This window comes from Oncorhynchus nerka, linkage group LG25 (assembly GCF_034236695.1).
Source record: "Oncorhynchus nerka isolate Pitt River linkage group LG25, Oner_Uvic_2.0, whole genome shotgun sequence".
NCBI lineage: Eukaryota > Metazoa > Chordata > Actinopteri > Salmoniformes > Salmonidae > Oncorhynchus > Oncorhynchus nerka.
The window spans coordinates 27,221,792-27,241,559 of record NC_088420.1 but is presented as its reverse complement, the minus strand read 5'-3'; the positions used below and the strand labels follow the sequence as shown (position 1 = coordinate 27,241,559).

The window sequence follows — 19,768 nt, the reverse complement described above, 5'->3', positions numbered from 1 at the left end:
TGTGGCAGGACTGAAAACAATTTATGCTAGAAAACCCTCAAATATTGTTGAGTTAAAACAGTTCTGCATGGAAGAGTGTGCCACAATTCTTCCACAGTGATGTGAGATATGTTTGGTTGCAGTCATTGCAGCTAAAGGTGGCACAACCTTTTGAGTTTTGCATAACTGTATAAAATAAATGAAAATGATCCAAAGTTGTATTTGTTAACTCAGGTCCCTTTATCTAATATTAGGTTTTGGTTGAAGATCTAAAAACTAGTGTTGAAAATATGCAAAAATAGAGAAAATCAGAAATGGGGCAAATCTTGTTTTTCACGGCACTGTATGCTGTAGGAAATCACCTTCATTAGTAGCCATTAGTAAGGCAAAGAATAACAGAATGATCTACAGTTCAGTACATCAACATGACTATTAAAAAATAAATAATTGTAGGTTTAGAGTAAAAATCTGCATTTCGCTACACTCACAATATCATCTGCTAACCATGTGTATGTGATCAATAAAATTTGATTTGAAAACAAAACATGACAAGTGATCAGAAATATAAAGACATTTATTTACTGATACTTCTCCATTTGCATAGACATTTGAAATTCCAAAACAAAAGGCAAAACATGTGCTAAACTGATTTTACAATATTATTGCATAATTGAGCAGAGAATTTCATTTGTCAGAATCAAAGCTTACAAGTTGTTAATAAATATAGAAAAATGTACCTACAGGCCTATAGTACTTTAACACAACAGGTGGCTGCTCAGCAAGATGCTTGGTCCAGTCAAAGGCTATAGGGTGGGTGTTGATACAGAGGAGGGGGGAGGGGGCATGCCAAACTCAGATGCCATTATTATCAACACCATCAGCATCCTTATTATCATCCTTATTATCATATCACAACAATATTTGGTTCTTCATCAAGTCATGAAATGTTAATCATACAAAAGTCATAAGCACAGGTACAAATATTGTCTTGAATGTGCATAGTCACTACTGTGAGATGAGTTCTTGATGCTAATCCGGGTATCTTACTGATCCTCCACTGACAGTTCTCTGTCCGAACACAACGTGAACACGACCAGACCCTGAGTCCTGACCCCAAACCTGACCTGAGTTCCAAACAGACCACTCCCACCCCCATTTAAATGACTGCAAGGAGGAGGATTTTATACAGTAAAGCAAATACTGGATTACACATATTTATGTGATGAAGAATTACTCTCTTGGCATATAAATCACCCCCATCAAGCCCCAATGGAGGTGATAGGAGACTGTGGACCCAGGACGTCTCCTTAGCTGTAGTGATATATATATTTGTACGTTTGCCCACTGACAAAGAAAGGATCAGTTTATAATTTCAATGGTTTATTTGAACAGTGAGAGTCAGAATAACAACAACAACAAAAAATCCATAAAAACACATGTCAAAAATGTTATAAATTGATTTGCATTTTAATGAGGGAAATAAGTATTTGACCCCTCTGCAAAACATGACTTTGTGATTGCCAACAAGGATTTTGCCACCAAGTACTGAGGTCAGACATTTATTGTAGTTTGCCAACAGGTTTGCACACATCTCAGGAGGGATTTTGTCCCACTCTTCTTTGCAGATCTTCTCCAAGTCTTTAAGGTTTCGAGGCTGACGTTTTGCAACTCAAACCTTCAGCTCCCTCCACAGATTTTCTACGGGATTAAGGTCTGGAGACTGGCTAGGCCAGGTGCTTCTTCTTGAGCCACTCCTTTGTTGCCTTGGCTGTGTGTTTTGGGTCATTGTCATGCTGGAATACCCATCCACGACCCATTTTCAATGCCCTGGCTGAGGGAAGGAGGTTCTCACCCAAGATTTGACAGTACATGGCCCTGTCCATCGTCCCTTTGATGCGGTGAAGTTGTCCTGTCCCCTTAGCAGAAAAACACCCGGAAAGCAAAATGTTTCCACCTCCATGTTTGACATTGGGGATGGTGTTCTTGGGGTCATAGGCAGCATATCTCCTCCTCCAAACACAGCGAGTTGAGTTGATGCCAAAGAGCTCCATTTTGGTCTCATCTGACCACAACACTTTCACCCAGTTGTCCTCTGAATCATTCAGATGTTCATTGGCAAACTTAAGACAGGCATGTATATGTGCTTTCTTGAGCAGGGGGACCTTGCGGGCGCTGCAGGATTTTAGTCCTTCACGGCGTAGTGTGTTACCAATTGTTTTCTTGGTGACTATGGTCCCAGCTGCCTTGAGATTATTGACAAGATCCTCCCGTGTAGTTCTGGGCTGATTCCTCACCGTTCTCATGATCTTTGCAACTCCACAAGGTGAGATCTTGCATGGAGCCCCATGCCGAGGGAGATTGACAGTTCTATTGTGTTTCTTCCATTTGCGAATAATCACACCAACTGTTGTCACCTTCTCACCAAGCTGCTTGGCGATGGTCTTGTAGTCCATTCCAGCCTTGTGAAGGTCTACAATCTTGTCCCTGACATCCTTGGAGAGCGCTTTGGTCTTGGCCATGGTGGAGAGTTTGAAATCTCATTGATTGTTTGCGTCTGTGGACAGGTGTCTTTTATACAGGTAACAAACTGAGATTAGGAGCACACTGTGCTCCTAATCTCAGCTCGTTACCTGTATAAAAGACACCTGGGAGCCAGAAATCTTTTTGATTGAGAGGGGGTCAAATAAGTATTTCCCTCATTAAAATGCAAATCAATTTATAACATTTTTGACGTGTGTTTTCTGGATTTTTTGTTGTTGTTATACTGTCTCTCACTATTCAAATAAAGCTACCATTAAAATTATAGATGGGTCATTTCTTTGTCAGTGGGCAAACATACAAAATCAGCAGGGGATCAAATACTTTTCCCCCTCACTGATATATATATATATATACACACACACTACGTTATGACCTAATGGTTCAAATCACTGTGAGACGCATGTACTTTGTGAGGCCCCAGTCCCCTGTCACAGTCTCCTCTCTCCATGGTCCCCTGAGGAAATGTAGGAGTTTTTGGGGTTATCTTTAGCGGCTTCACCCAAAGGACAAATGAAAAGGGGGAATAAGGGAATGAACAAAAACATATGGATTGCAGAAGATGGTAAAAAGGCTAGAAACTTTAGGATATAAAACTAGTCAGAACAGTCGAGGATCGGCCTGGAATTGAACCGAAAGCCTCCCCTGTGGTTTAGTCTGATGCAAGATCGTCATCCTACATGCAGAGAGGGGCACAGGAACCTATAGTGGAGTCCTTATCAGTTCCATTCTGTAGCCATGTGCTCCTCCCTTCAGCAGGAGGCCTGATAGACTGGCCTCATGCCCTCAGTGTTCTGTCTCTGTATCCATGACAACACACATCCATCTTCCTCTCACTCCATCTCTCTCCACCTAGTAAAACATCAACTCATTCTGATGCTTCATTTGTCATGTCAACAACAAACCAGAGTGTATAGGAGAGAGATGGAAAGGGAAAGATGCAGTCTCCCTTTGTTTGTATGAATATTTCTATACATTTATTCATACCATTACTGAATAGAAAGACATTGTTGAAATATAAATGATTCTCAACATAGTGAAAGACTAAATCAGCTCCCTCCATACCTTCCCACAGATTTGAAAAGGAAATACCCCAGTTTAAGAAAGACACTACAGACTAACCATCAGTGAATTCAGTGGGCACACGCTGTCAACAGCAATTTTCTGTGTCAAAACAGCATAGCTGTGATATAATGTTGAGAATGGGGTTAAGTCCCCATAACAATGTTACTAAGCGTTACTAAAAGTATTACTACCTCTTGACCTCTAGCTGCATAAACACTCCAGGGATAGAGAAGGGACTTTCCTGAATTTTCTTAAAAGGTATAAACCTGGACAGCTTAGATGTACAGTTGAAGTCGGAAGTTTACATACACCTTAGCCAAAGACATTTAAACTCAGTTTTTCACAATTCCTGACATTTAATCATAGGAAAATGTCCCTGTCTTAGGTCAGTTAGGATCACCACTTTATTTTAAGAATGTGAAATTGCAGAATAATAGTAGAGCGAATGATTTATTTCAACTTTAATTTATTTCATCACATTCCCAGTGGGTCAGACGTTTACATACACTCAATGAGTATTTGGGAGCATTGTCTTTAAATAGTTTAACTTGGGTCAAACATTTCAGGTAGCCTTCCACAAGCTTTCCACAATAGGTTGGGTGAATTCCTCCTGACAGAGCTGGTGTAACGGAGTCAGGTTTGTAAGGCCTCCTTGCTCGCACACACTTTTTCAGTTTTGCCCACAAATTTTCTATAGGATTGAGGTCAGGGCTTTGTGATGGCCACTCCAATACCTTGACTTTGTTGTCCTTAAGCAATTTTGCCACAACTTTGGAAGTATGCTTGGGGTCATTGTCCATTTGGAAGACCCATTTGCAACCAAGCTTTAACTTCCTGACTGATGTCTTGAGATGTTGCTTCAATGTATCCACATAATTTCCCTTCCTCATATTGTCATCTATTTTGTGAAGTGCACCAGTCCCTCCTGCAGCAAAGCACCCCCACAACATGATGCTGCCACCCCCATGCTTCACAGTTGACATGGTGTTCTTCGGCTTGCAAGCATCACTCTTTTTCCTCCAAACATAACAATGGTCATTATGGCCAAACAGCTCTATTTTTGTTTCATCAGACCAGAGGACATTTCTCCAAAAAGTACAATCTTTGTCCCCATGTGCAGTTGCAAACCATAGTCTAGAATATTTTTATGGCAGTTTTGGAACAGTGGCTTCTTCCTTGCTGAGCGGCCTTTCAGGTTATGTCGATATAGGACCTGTTTTACTGTGGATATAGATACGTTTGTACCGGTTTCCTCCAGCATCTTCACAAGGTACTTTGCTGTTGTTCTGGGATAGATTTGCACTTTTCGCACCAAAGTACGTTCATTTCTAGGAGACAGAACACGTCTCCTTCCTGAGCGGTATGATGGCTGTGTGGTCCCATGGTGTTTATACTTGCATACTATGGTTTGTACAGATGAGTGTGGTACCTTCAATTTTTTTCTCAGGTCTTGGCTGATTTCTTTTGATTTTCCCATGAAGTCAAGCAAAGAGGCACTGAGTTTGAAGGTAGGCCTTGAAATACATCCACAGGTACACCTCCATTTGACTCGAATGATGTCAATCAGAAGCTTCTAAAGCCATGACATCAATCTCTAGAATTTTCCAAGCTGTTTAAAAGGCACAGTCAACTTAGTGTATGTAAACGTCTGACCCACTGGAAGTGTGATACAGTGAATTATAAGTGAAATAATCTGTCTATAAACAATCGTTGGAAAAATGACTTGTGGCATGCACAAAGTAGTTGTCCTAAATGACTTGCCAAAACTATAGTTCGTTAACAAGAAATTTGTGGAGTGGTTGAAAAACAAGTTAATGACCCCAACCTAAGTGTATGTAAACTTACAACTTCAACTGTATATAAGGACAACTATAATCTCTAACTTTCACCCTCCTAAACATCACTCTTTATCCTCTCTTCCACATTCACATTCCCTCTCTCACTTATTCTCTCTCTACTGCAGCGTTGGTAAACTCTTACCCTACGAGGTCCGGAGCCTGCTGGTATTCTGTTCTGCCTGATAATGAATTTACCCCACCTGATGTCCCAGGTCTAAATCAGTCCCTTATTAGAGGGGAACAATGAAAAACCCAGTGGAACTGACTTCAAGGTCCAGAGTTGAGTTTGATGGCTATACGGTCTCTGGCGGGATGTTGACTGTTATATCCTGTGACTGCATGTATCATCCTCCTTACTGCATTATAGTCATACAACCTTCATTTGATAATGTTGTCGATTATAAACAAAACATACAGAATCACCCCGAACCTCCATCTCTCCAGTTCTGAAAAGATACCTTTCTTCTTTGACTGACAGGTGGAACATATTGGAGAAGTGTGTGTTGTTGTGTTGTGTTTTGTTCGAAGCAGCCAGAGCCAGCCAGAGACAAAGACAAGGACAGACAGACAGACAGACTATAGGGACAGGCTGGGGTCAAAGGGTGTGGCGTCATTGAAGGGGTTGATTGCCAGGTCTAAGAGGGATGGGTGAAGGTCGCCCCCCAGTGGAGAGTAGAGTAAGTTGGGTCTTCTGAAAGGTCTGTTCAGGGATCAGTGTGTTGAACGGATAGTCCCACAATGTGGTGCTGATTCCAAATCCTGCAGAGGGAAACCAATTTATGCCATCAGAGTCAGAATTATTTTTGCACACATACAGGAATCCAGGTATAATATTTATGAGAACCATACACAAAGATGAACTACAGGCAATTACAGAGACATATGGACAGTCTGAGGTAATATAATCAGTGCTTCACTTGGGCAGGAGCTCAGCGGAGATGAGTACCAGCACCTCAAAATGTTCTACTGCTTGAGATCCTGCTCTAGAATATTAGCTCAAAAGTACCAGCACCTATTTCAGTCCAAGACAAGCACGGAATATAATCCTTGATCTTGTTCGTCCCCCATCCTCTTTATCAGAAGTCACTGTAACAGAAGTATGGTGACACAAAGCTTTCAAATCAAATCGTATTGGTCACATACACATTTTTAGCAGATGATATTGCGGGTGTAGAAAAATGCTTGTGTTCGTAGCTCCAACAGTGCAGTCGTATCTAACAAGCAATGCCGGAGTGGCATTCACTAAAATACAGTAGAATAAAATACAGTATATACATATGAGATGAGTAAAGCAGTATGTAAACATTGTTAAAGTGACTAGTGTTCCATTATTAAAGTGGCCAGTGAGTCCATGTCTATGTATACAGGGCAGCAGCCTCTAAGGTGCAAGGTTGAGTAACTGGGTGGGAACCAGTAAGTGATGGCTATTTAACTGTCTGATGGCCTTGAGATAAAAGCTGTTTTTCAGTCTCCCGGTCCCAGCTTTGATCCACCTGTACTGACCTCGCCTTCTGGATAGCGGGGTGAACAGGCCCTAGCTCAGGAGGTTTATGTACTTGATGATATTTTTGGCCTTCCTGTGACATTGGGTGCTGTAGGTGTCCTGTAGGGCAGGCAGTGTGCCCCCGGTGGTGCGTGCACCACCCTCTGGAGAGCCCTGCGGTTGCGGGCAGTGCAGTTTCCGTACCGGGCGGTGATACAGCCCGACAGGATGCTCGCAATTGTGCATCTGTAAACATTTGTGGGGGTTTTAGGTGACAAGCCAAATTTCTTCAGCCTCCTGAGGTTGAAGAGGATCTGTTGCACCTTCTTCACCACACTGTGTGGGCGGACCATTCCAGTTTGTCAGTGATGTGTACTCCAAGGAACTTGAAGCTTTCCACTTTCTCCACTGCATCTCTGTCAATGTGGATAGGGGCATGCTCCCTCTGCTATCTCCTGAAGTCCACGATCCATTCTTTGTTTTGTTGATGTTGAGGGAGAGGTTATTTTCCTGGACCACTCCACCAGCGCCCTCACCTCCTCCCTGTAGGCCGTCTCGTCATTGTTGATAATCAGGCCTACTACTGTTGTAGTAGGTGACTGAGTTGGAGGCGTGCCTCAGTCATGGGTGAACAGGGAGTACAGGAGGGGGCTGAGCACACACCCTTGTGAGGCCCCTGTGTTGAGGATCAGCAAAGTGGAGATGTTGTTTCCTACCTTCACCACCTGGAGGCGGCCCGTCAGGAAGTCAAGGACCCAGTTGCACAGGGCGGGATTCAGACCCAGGGCCCCAAGCTTAATGATGAGCTTGGGGGGTACACCCGTATTGAAGGCTGAGCTATAGTCAATGAACAGCATTCTTACATAGGTATTCCTCTTGTCCAGATGGGGTAGGGCAGTGTGCAGTGCGATGGACATTGCATCGTCTGTGGATCTATTGGGGTGGTAAGCAAATTGAAGTGGGTCTAGGGTGTCAGGTAAGGTAGAGGGCATATGATCCTTAACTAGCCTCTCAAAGCACTTCATGATGACAGAAGTGAGTGCTATGGGGAAATAGTCATTTAGTTCAGTTACCTTTGCTTTTTTGGGGTACAGGAACAATGGTGGACATTTTGAAGCAAGTGGGGACAGCAGACTGGGATAGGGAGAGATTGAATATGTCCGTAAACACACCATTCAGCTGGTCAGTGAGGATGTGGCTAGGGATGCCGTCTGGGCCGGCAGCCTTGCGAGCGTTAACACGCTTAAATGTCTTACTCACGTCGGCCACGGAGGACGAGAGCCCACAGTCCATGGGAGCGGGCCGCACCGGTGGCACTGTGTTCTCCTCAAAGCGGGCGAAGTAGGTGTTTAGCTTGTCCGGGAGCAAGACGTCATTGTCCACGATGTGGCAAGTTTTCCCTTTGTAATCCATGATTGTCTGTAGACCCTGCCACATACGTCTCGCGTCCGAGCCGTTGAATTGCGACTTCACTTTGTCTCTGTACTGATGTTTTGTTTTGCCTGTTTGAGGGAATAACTACACTGTTTGTATTCAACCATATTCCCAGTCACCTTGCCATGCTTAAAATGCGGTGGGTCGCGCCTTCAGTTCTGCGCGAAAGCTGCAATTTATCCGTGGTGTTTGGTTTGGGTAGGTTTTAATAGTCACAGTGGGAACAACATCCCCTACACACTTCCTGATGAACTCAGTCACCGTGTCCACGTCAATGTTAATCTCAGAGGCTACCTGGAACATATCCCAGTCCATTTGATTAAAACCTCCTTGAAGCATGGATTCCGATTGGTGAGACCAGCGTTGAATAGACCTTAGCATGGGTACTTCCTGTTTGCGTAGGACTTTCTCTATGTTATCAGAACCACACCATCTGTAGTTAATCATGAAACATACACCACCGCCCTTCTTCCTGGAGAGTTCTTTATTCCTGTCTGTGCGATGTACTGAGAACCCAGCTGGCTGTATGGCTGGGGACAGTATATCCCAAGAGAGCCATGATTCAGTGAAACAGAGTATATTACAGTCCCTGATGTCCCTCTGGAAGGAGATACTCGCCCTGAGCTCATCTACTTTATTGTCCAGAGACTGAAGATTAGCGAGTAATATACTCGGAAGCAGTGGACGGTGTGCCCGCCTCCTGAGTTGGACAAGAAGTCTATTCCGAACAACTCTTCTCAGCCGGCGGTGTCTTAGAGCAGCCTCTGGGTTAAGTTAAATTGCCCTAGGGGTACGAACAAAGGATCCAATTCGGGAAAGTCGTATTCCTGAACGTAATGCTGGTGCATGCATTACCATCGCTCTGATATCTTTCTGGCTGTATGTAATAACACAAAAAACATTCTGTGTGAATAATGTAAGAAATAACAGACACAACAAAATACTGCAAAGTTGCTAATGAGCTAGAAGCAGAGCGGTCATGTCTGTCGGCGCCATCTTATTGGTCCTCCTCACCTGCTCTTTGGTTTTCAAAGTGGTGCTTGACGTGGTATGCCTTGAGGCTGTACAGGTAGGAGTTTTTCTGGGGGGAGCCGTAGTGAAGGTAGTAATGGATCATGTCGTACACCACGTACCCAAACAGCCCCCCCACAAACAGGGACACCCCTAAGGCCTCAGGGAAGGACTTGGTCAGCAGCAGGTAGAAGCTGCCTATCACCACTGAGGCCAGGCAAGGAGGAAAGACTAGGCGGGAGCCATCGTAGGGAGACTGGAGGGGAGAAATCACCATGGTGTTAGTATAGGAGCACATATCAGTTAAAAAAAGACGATACATTTGAAATGTTAGTGAACAATACTCTGGAACTCTCTTCTGTATCTCTCACCTTATGATGCTGTCCGTGCAGCAGGAAGTGAATGGTGATGAGGTAATAGTTGTGGGCGGGCGGGCGCATGTGAAAGACGAAGCGATGGACGCAATATTCGATGAAGGTCCACGTGACCATGCCCATCACAAAGATGAGCGGAAAGCTGTACTTGTGCACCAGGAAGGAATAGTCTGCAGAGGGAGTGGGTGGGACAGATACAGGCTTAAACAGGAATCACATTTCTACTAGACTGTACATGGGAACAAGCATGAATTTGCTGCACAGATGAATTAACAAATAAATGTGGCCGGAATCAACTACTTCTATTACTTCTTATTTGTCATGTTTTTTATTTGATTAGTTATACTATTTTGAGTTTGAATACTGCACTGTTGGATAGGGCTTGCATGTTAATCATTTTACTGTACAAAATTTGTTTTAAATAGTCTACTATTTGAAAGTATTTTCAAATACTTATTTCCAAATACATTATTTCAAATACCAAATGCATGGGTGTATTTAAGTATTTGTATAAATACTGTGTATTTGACTATTTTCAAATACATGCCAATACTTTACATGTGTATTTCCAAATATTGAACTACTTACATTTTCAATAATTTTTTTTTTTACAAATACTTACTTCCAAATACTTACTACCCTAAATAGTATTTTAACCCAGATTTGATGATTGTGTCTTTGTTACCTGTGCTGGCGAATAGTCTGGTTGTCTCCTGAGCCAAGGTGGTGTAGCAGTACCAGCTGAGATAGAACACCAGTGGCATCCACACAGCAGGGACCATATACCTACACGCAGACAATCATATGGACTTATCAAACAGCAGTTTCTGAGGTAACATGCAAGTGTTAGGGTGGCAGGTAACAAGGTAGCAAGGGCGGCAGGTAGCCTAGCGGTTAAGCTCGTTGGGCCAGTAATCAAAAGGTCGCTGGTTCAAATCCCCTAGCAGACTAAATGAAAAAAATCTGCAGATGTGCCCTTGAGCACTCAACCCTAATTGCTCCTGAAAGTCACTCTGAATAAGAGTGTCTGCTAAATTATGTAAATGTAGGTGCTTTCCTACATTGTATGGGCTGGTTTTCCTGACAGCGATTAAGCCTAGTCTGGACTAAAAAGCATGCTTAAAGGGAATGTTTGGGACCTCCCCAGAGTTTAAGAGGCTCAATTGAAAATGCCTTTAAGTCCAGGACTTAATCTGTGTCTGGGATGCATGTACATATCATCTCTCTTACCAGGATGTCTTGGTGCTGGCCTCCATGAACTCGTTCCCAAACAGGCGAATGGGCCGATTCACAGGCTGGTGCACCCAGGTCTCGTATTTCTCTCCCAGGTTGCCCACCTGCCAGGCCAGGGGCTTCTGCCAGTCCACCAGGTCCTGCAGGCATAGCAGTGGAGACACAGCTCAGGTTACAACACTGCACATACAGTAGCTTAAGCCTTACAGCACACAACAGTTCATTACAAGATGTCTATAGAGTGTCATAACCTCATCAGTACTGCTTCTGCCTAAAACCTTCAATTGTCAAAGGACATATTGTTCTTGTAGAATCTAGATAAATGGAAATTGGACTCTAAAACGTATTTCAGTCATTGCTTTATGTGATAGTGTGATCAATCAGTCTGGGCCCTTCTGTAGGTGTTGTAATTGTCCAGCAGGTGGCGGTAGAGAAACATATGGCCAGAGGAAGGAGTTATCCCAATTTCTGTGAAGGATCTGCAGATTGTATCTCTGTCCATACCTTTTACTAAATGTCTCCTTCACCATGACCTTAGATCAAGACTAGGCAGACAGATTGGCTTGTTCTCAGAGTCATGGTCTCTTACACATTATCATAGACTATAGGGCGGGTACTATATTAACTAGACCACAGAGCCATGCATGAAATAGCTTTTTGCTATAGTTGACAATATTGGATGAATTGAGGCAAACAGAAATCGAAAATCATTCATTGGGGACGTCGATTGTCTTGGATAGTAGGTTTAAAAGTGGAGAATGGTTCTCAAAACATACCTGAAACCCCAAAAGATAACAATGAGTGACAAGTGCCATTGTATTCAGGACACATATTCCCTCCACTGTGTAAGTATGTAGGGCTGAATGAGCTAGGAGGAGACAAGCTGCACTAGGTACAGGGCCTTCAGGAAGTATTCACACCCCTTGACTTTTTCCCACGTTGTTGTGTTACAGCCTGAATTTAAAATGGATTGTTTTTAAATGTTGTGTCACTGGCCTACACAAAATACCCCATAACGTCAAAGTGGAATTATGTTTATAGACATTTTTACAAATTAATAAAGAGTGAAAAGCTGAAATGTCTTGGTTCAATACGTATTCATAAAGTTGCATTAACTCACTGTGTGCAATAATAGTGTTTACATTTTGTTTATGACTACCTACCCCACACATACAATTATCTGCAAGGTCCCTCAGTCCAGCAGTGAATTTCAAACACAGATTCAACCACAAAGACCAGGGAGGTTTTCTAATGCCTCACAAAGAAGATCACTTATTGGTAAAAGGGTTAAAAAAAAAGTAGATATTAAATATCCCTTTGAGGATGATGCAGATATTAATTATAATTTGGATGGTGTATCAATACATCCAGTCACTAAAGATGCAGGTGTCCTTCCTAACTCAGTTGACGGAGAGGAAGGAAACCGCTCAGGATTTTCACCATGAGGCCAATGTTGACTTTAAAACAGTTACAGAGTTTAATGGCTGTGATAGGAGGAAACTGAGGATGGATCAACAACATTGTAGTTTCTCCACAATAGTACCATAAACAACAGAGTGAAAAGAAGGAAGCCTGTACAGAATAAAAAATATTCCAAAATATGCGTCCTGTTTGCAACAAGGCAAAATGTGGCAAAGGAATTAACTTTATGTCCTGAACACAAAGTGTTATGATTGGGGCAAATCCAATACAACACATCACTGAGTACCACTCTTCATATTTTCAAGCATGGTGGTGGCTGCATCATGTTATGGGTATGCTTGTCACCAGAAAGGACTATGGAGTTTTTTTAGCATAAAAATAAATGGAATAGAGCTAAGCAAAGGCAAAATCCTAGAGGAAAAGCTGGTTCAGTCTGTTTTCCAACAGACACTAGAAGACAAATTCACCTTTCAGCAGGACAATAACCTAAAACACAAGGCCAAATATACACTGGAGTTGCTTACCAAGACAACATTGAATGTTCCGGAGTAGCCTAGTTACATTTGTGTGGCAATAAATATCTGTCTAGCAATGATCCAGGGGTATGGATACTTTCTGAAGGCACTGCATGTGATAATCAATGTCAAGCCTTATGCCATCACCCAATGTATCACAATGACAAACACACACAGAGCTGGCCCTCACACACACAGGTGGCCCTCACACACACACACGGCCCTCTCTCTCACACACATACACACAGGTGGCCCTCTCACACACACACACACAGGTGGCCCTCTCACTCACACACACACACACACACACAGGTGGCCCTCTCACACACACACACACACACACAGGTGGCCCTCTCACACACACACAGGTGGCCCTCTCACACACACACACACAGGTGGCCCTCTCACACACACACACACACACACACAGGTGGACCTCAAAAAACACACACACACAGGTGGCCCACACACACACAGGTGGCCCTCACACACACACACACAGGAGGCCATCACACACACACACACACACAGGTGGCCCTCTCTCTCTCACACACACACACACACACACACACACAGGTGGCCCTCACACACACACACACACACACAGGTGGACCTCAAAAAACACACACACACAGGTGGCCCTCACACACACAGGTGGCCCTCACACACACACACACACACACACAGGTGGCCCTCTCACACACACACACACAGGGGGCCCTCTCACACACACAGGGGGCCCTCACACACACACACACACACACAGGGGGCCCTCACACACACACACACAGGGGGCCCTCACACACACACACAGGGGGCCCTCTCACACACACAGGGGGCCCTCACACACACACACACACGGGGCCCTCACACACACACAGGGGGCCCTCACACACACACACACACAGGGGGCCCTCACACACACACACACACACAGGGGCCCTCACACACACACACACACACAGGCCCTCACACACACACACACACACACAGGCCCACACACACACACACACCCTCTCACACACGGCCCTCTCACACACACACACACACACACACACACACAGGTGGCCCTCTCACACACACACACACACACACACACACCCTCACACACACACACACAGGGCCCCTCTCACACACACACACACACACACATAGGTGGCCCTCTCTCTCACACACACACACAGGTGGCCCTCTCTCACACACACACACACACACAGGTGGCCCTCTCACACACACACACACACAGGTGGCCCTCTCACACACACACACACAGGTGGCCCTCTCACACACACACACACAGGTGGCCCTCTCACACACACACACACACACACACACACCCTCACACACACACACAGGGGGCCCTCACACACACACGAGGCCCTCACACACACACACACGAGGCCCACACACACACACACACACACAGCCCTCTCGCTCTCACACACACACACACACAGGTGGCCCTCTCTCACACACACACACACACAAACACACACAGGTGGCCCTCTCACACACACACACACAGGTGGCCCTCTCTCACACACACACACACACAGGTGGCCCTCTCTCTCACACACACACACACACAGGTGGCCCTCTCACACACACACACACAGGTGGCCCTCTCACACACACACACACACAGGTGGCCCTCTCACACACACACACACAGGTGGCCCTCTCACACACACACACACACACACACCCTCTCACACACACACACAGGGGGCCCTCACACACACACACACACGGGCCCTCACACACACACACACAGGTGGCCCTCACACACACACGGTGGCCCTCACACACACACGAGGCCCTCACACACACACAGGTGGCCCTCTCAAAAACACACACGTGGCCCTCACACACACACACACACACACACACAGGTGGCCCTCTCACACACACACACAGGTGGCCCTCACACACACAGGTGGCCCTCACACACACACAGGTGGCCCTCACACACACACACAGGTGGCCCTCACACACACACACAGGTGGCCCTCTCTCTCTCTCTCTCCTCACACACACACACAGTGGCCCTCTCACACACACACACACACACACAGGTGGCCCTCACACACACACACACACAGGTGGCCCTCTCACACACACACACACACACACAGGTGGCCCTCTCACACACACACAGGGGCCCTCACACACACACACAGGGGCCCTCACACACACACACACAGGTGGCCCTCACACACACACACACAGAGGCCCTCACACACACAGGTGGCCCTCACACACACACAGGTGGCCCTCTCACACACACACACACACACACACACACACACACACAGGTGGCCCTCACACACACACACACACACACACACACACACACACACACACACAGGTGGACCTCAAAAAACACACACACACAGGTGGCACACACAGGTGGCCCTCACACACACAGGTGGCCCTCACACACACACACACAGGTGGCCCTCACACACACACACACACACACGGTGGCCTCTCACACACACACACACACAGGTGGCCCTCTCTCACACACACACACACACACACACACACACACACACACACACGGGCCTCTCGCTCACACACACACACACACACACACACAGGCCCTCTCACACACACACACACACACAGGTGGCCCTCTCACACACACACACAGGTGGCCCTCACACACACAGGTGGCCCTCTCTCTCACACACACAGGTGGCCCTCTCTCACACACACACACACACACACACACACACAGGTTGCCCTCTCACACACACACACACACACAGGTGGCCCTCTCACACACACACACACACACACACACACACAGGTGGCCCTCTCACACACACACACGTGGCCCTCACACACACACACACACACACAGGTGGCCCTCACACACACACACAGGTGGCCCTCACACACACACACACAGGTGGCCCTCACACACACACAAACACACACACGTGGCACACACACACACACCCACACACACACACACACACACACACACACACACACAGTGGCCCTCACACACACACACACACACACACACAGGTGGCCCTCACACACACACACAGGTGGCCCTCACACACACACACACACACACACGTGGCCCTCTCACACACACACAGGTGGCCCTCTCACACACACACAGGTGGCCCTCTCACACACACAGGTGGCCCTCACACACACACACACACAGGTGGCCCTCTCACACACACACACACACAGGTGGCCCTCTCTCTCACACACACACACACACACACACACACACACACACACACACACAGGTGGCCCTCACACACACACACACACACACACAGGTGGCCCTCTCACACACACACACACAGGTGGCCCTCTCACACACACACACACAGGTGGCCCTCACACACACAGGGGCCCTCACACACACACACAGGGGGCCCTCACACACACACGAGGCCCTCACACACACACGAGGCCCTCACACACACACACACACACACACACCCTCTCGCTCTCACACACACACACACACACACAGGTGGCCCTCTCACACACACACACACACACACACACACACAGGCCCTCTCACACACACACAGGTGGCCCTCTCACACACACACACACACACAGGTGGCCCTCTCTCACACACACACACACACAGGTGGCACTCTCTCACACACACACACACAGGTGGCACTCTCTCACACACACAGGTGGCCCTCTCTCACACACACACACACACACACACACACACACACACACACACACACACACACAGGTGGCCCTCTCACACACACACACACACAGGTGGCCCTCACACACACAGGTGGACCTCAAAAAACACACACACACAGGTGGCCCTCACACACACAGGTGGCCCTCACACACACACACACAGGTGGCCCTCACACACACACACACACACAGGTGGCCCTCTCTCTCTCACACACACACACACACACACACACACAGGTGGCCCTCTCACACACACACACACACACACACACACACACACACACACACAGGTGGCCCTCACACACACACACACACGTGGCCCTCTCACACACACACACACACAGGTGGCCCTCTCACACACACACACACAGGTGGCCCTCTCACACACACACACACACACAGGTGGGGCCCTCACACACACACACACACAGGGGGCCCTCACACACACACGAGGCCCTCACACACACACGAGGCCCTCACACACACACACACACGGCCCTCTCGCTCTCACACACACACACACACACAGGTGGCCCTCTCTCACACACACACACGCACACACACACACACACACACACACACAGGTGGCCCTCTCACACACACACACAGGTGGCCCTCTCACACACACACAGGTGGCCCTCTCACACACACACAGGTGGCCCTCTCACACACACACAGGTGGCCCTCACACACACACACACACAGGTGGCCCTCACACACACACACACACACACACAGGTGGCCCTCTCTCTCTCTCACACACACACACACACACACACACACAGGTGGCCCTCACACACACACACACACACACGTGGCCCTCTCACACACACACACACAGGTGGCCCTCTCACACACACACACACACACAGGTGGCCCTCTCACACACACAGGGGGCCCTCACACACACACACAGGGGGCCCTCACACACACACACAGGGGGCCCTCACACACACACACAGGCCCCACACACACACACGAGGCCCTCACACACACACAGGCCCTCACACACACACAGGTGGCCCTCGCTCACACACACACACACACAGGTGGCCCTCTCTCACACACACACACACACACAGGTGGCACACACACACACACACACGGTGGCCCTCTCACACACACACACACACACAGGTGGCCCTCTCACACACACACACACACCCTCTCTCACACACACACACACACACACACACACACACACACACACACACGTGGCCCTCTCTCACACACACACACACAGGTGGCAATCTCTCACACACACAGGTGGCCCTCTCTCACACACACACACACACACACACACACACACACAGGTGGCCCTCTCACACACACACACACAGGTGGCCCTCTCACACACACACACAGGTGGCCCTCACACACACACACACACACACACACAGGTGGCCCTCTCACACACACACACACACACACACAGGTGGCCCTCTCACACACACACACACACACACAGGTGGCCCTCACACACACACACACACAGGTGGCCCTCACACACACACACACACACACAGGTGGCCCTCTCACACACACACACACACACACACACACACACAGGTGGCCCTCACACACACACACACAGGTGGCCCTCACACACACACACACACGTGACACACACACACGTGGCCCTCACACACACAAACACACACACACAGGTGGCCCTCACACACGCACAGGTGGCCCTCTAACACACACAGGTGGCCCACACACACACACACACACACAGGTGGCCCTCACACACACACACACACACACACACACAGGTGGCCCTCACACACAGGTGGCCCTCACACACTCACACACAGGTGGCCCTCACACAATCACACACAGGTGGCCCTCACACACACACACAGGTGGCCCTCACACACTCACACACAGGTGGCCCTCTCACACACACACACAGGTGGCCCTCTCACACACACACACACAGGTGGCCCTCTCACACACACACACAGGTGGCCCTCACACACACACAGGTGGCCCTCACACACACACAGGTGGCCCTCTCTCTCACACACACACACAGGTGGCCCTCTCACACACACACACACACACACACACCCGGCCCTCTCACACACACACACACACACACAGGTGGCCCTCTCACACACACACACACACAGGTGGCACTCTCACACACACACACACACACAGGTGGCAATCTCTCACACACACAGGTGGCCCTCTCTCACACACACACACACACACACACACACACAGGTGGCCCTCTCACACACACACACACACACACACACACAGGTGGCCCTCTCACACACACACACACACACGTGGCCCTCCTCTCACACACACACACACACACACACACACACACACACAGGTGGCCCTCTCACACACACACACACACAGGTGGCCCTCTCTCACACACACACACACACAGGTGGCCCTCTCACACACACACAGGGGGCCCTCACACACACACACAGGGGGCCCTCACACACACACACACAGGTGGCCCTCACACACACACACACACGTGGCCCTCACACACACACACACACGTGGCCCTCACACACACACACACACACGTGGCCCTCTCACACACACACACACACACACGTGGCCCTCTCACACACACACACACAGGTGGCCCTCTCTCACACACACACACACACACAGGTGGCCCTCTCACACACACACACACACACACACACACGGTGGCCCTCACACACACACACACACACACACACACACACACACACACCGGCCCTCCTCACACACACACACACACACACACACAGGTGGCCCTCTCACACACACACACACACACACACACGGTGGCCCTCACACACACACACACACACACACACACACACGTGGCCCTCTCACACACACACACACGTGGCCACACTCACACACACACACACACACAGGTGGCCCTCTCTCACACACACACACACACAGGTGGCCCTCTCACACACACAGGTGGCCCTCACACACACACAGGTGGCCCTCTCACACACACACACACAGGTGGCCCTCTCACACACACACAGGTGGCCCTCTCTCACACACACACACACAGGTGGCCCTCTCACACACACACACACAGGTGGCCCTCACACACACACACACACAGGTGGCCCTCTCACACACACACACACACACACACACACACAGGTGGCCCTCTCACACACACAC

General features: G+C 48.1%; 1 protein-coding gene across 3 annotated transcripts in view; it reads right to left on the bottom strand.

Annotated features, from left to right (window-relative positions):
* Positions 1-535: 535 nt before the first annotated feature.
* The window catches only part of LOC115109296 (fatty acid 2-hydroxylase-like), a 52,920-nt gene continuing 33,687 nt past the window's right edge, over positions 536-19,768 (bottom strand). Inside the window, exons 3-8 of one of the 3 annotated variants that reach the window (XM_029634052.2) lie at positions 10,953-11,095; positions 10,408-10,508; positions 9,720-9,892; positions 9,352-9,604; positions 6,433-6,506; positions 6,095-6,179 (exon numbers count right to left, since the gene is read on the bottom strand). In XM_029634052.2, the coding sequence (XP_029489912.1) occupies positions 6,433-6,506; positions 9,352-9,604; positions 9,720-9,892; positions 10,408-10,508; positions 10,953-11,095 (744 nt within the window). In that variant the 3' untranslated portion in view covers positions 6,095-6,179. Of the gene's footprint in view, positions 6,507-9,351; positions 9,605-9,719; positions 9,893-10,407; positions 10,509-10,952; positions 11,096-19,768 lie in introns of all 3 variants that reach the window. The other 2 variants (XM_029634051.2, XM_065009707.1) reach the window with 2 other exon arrangements.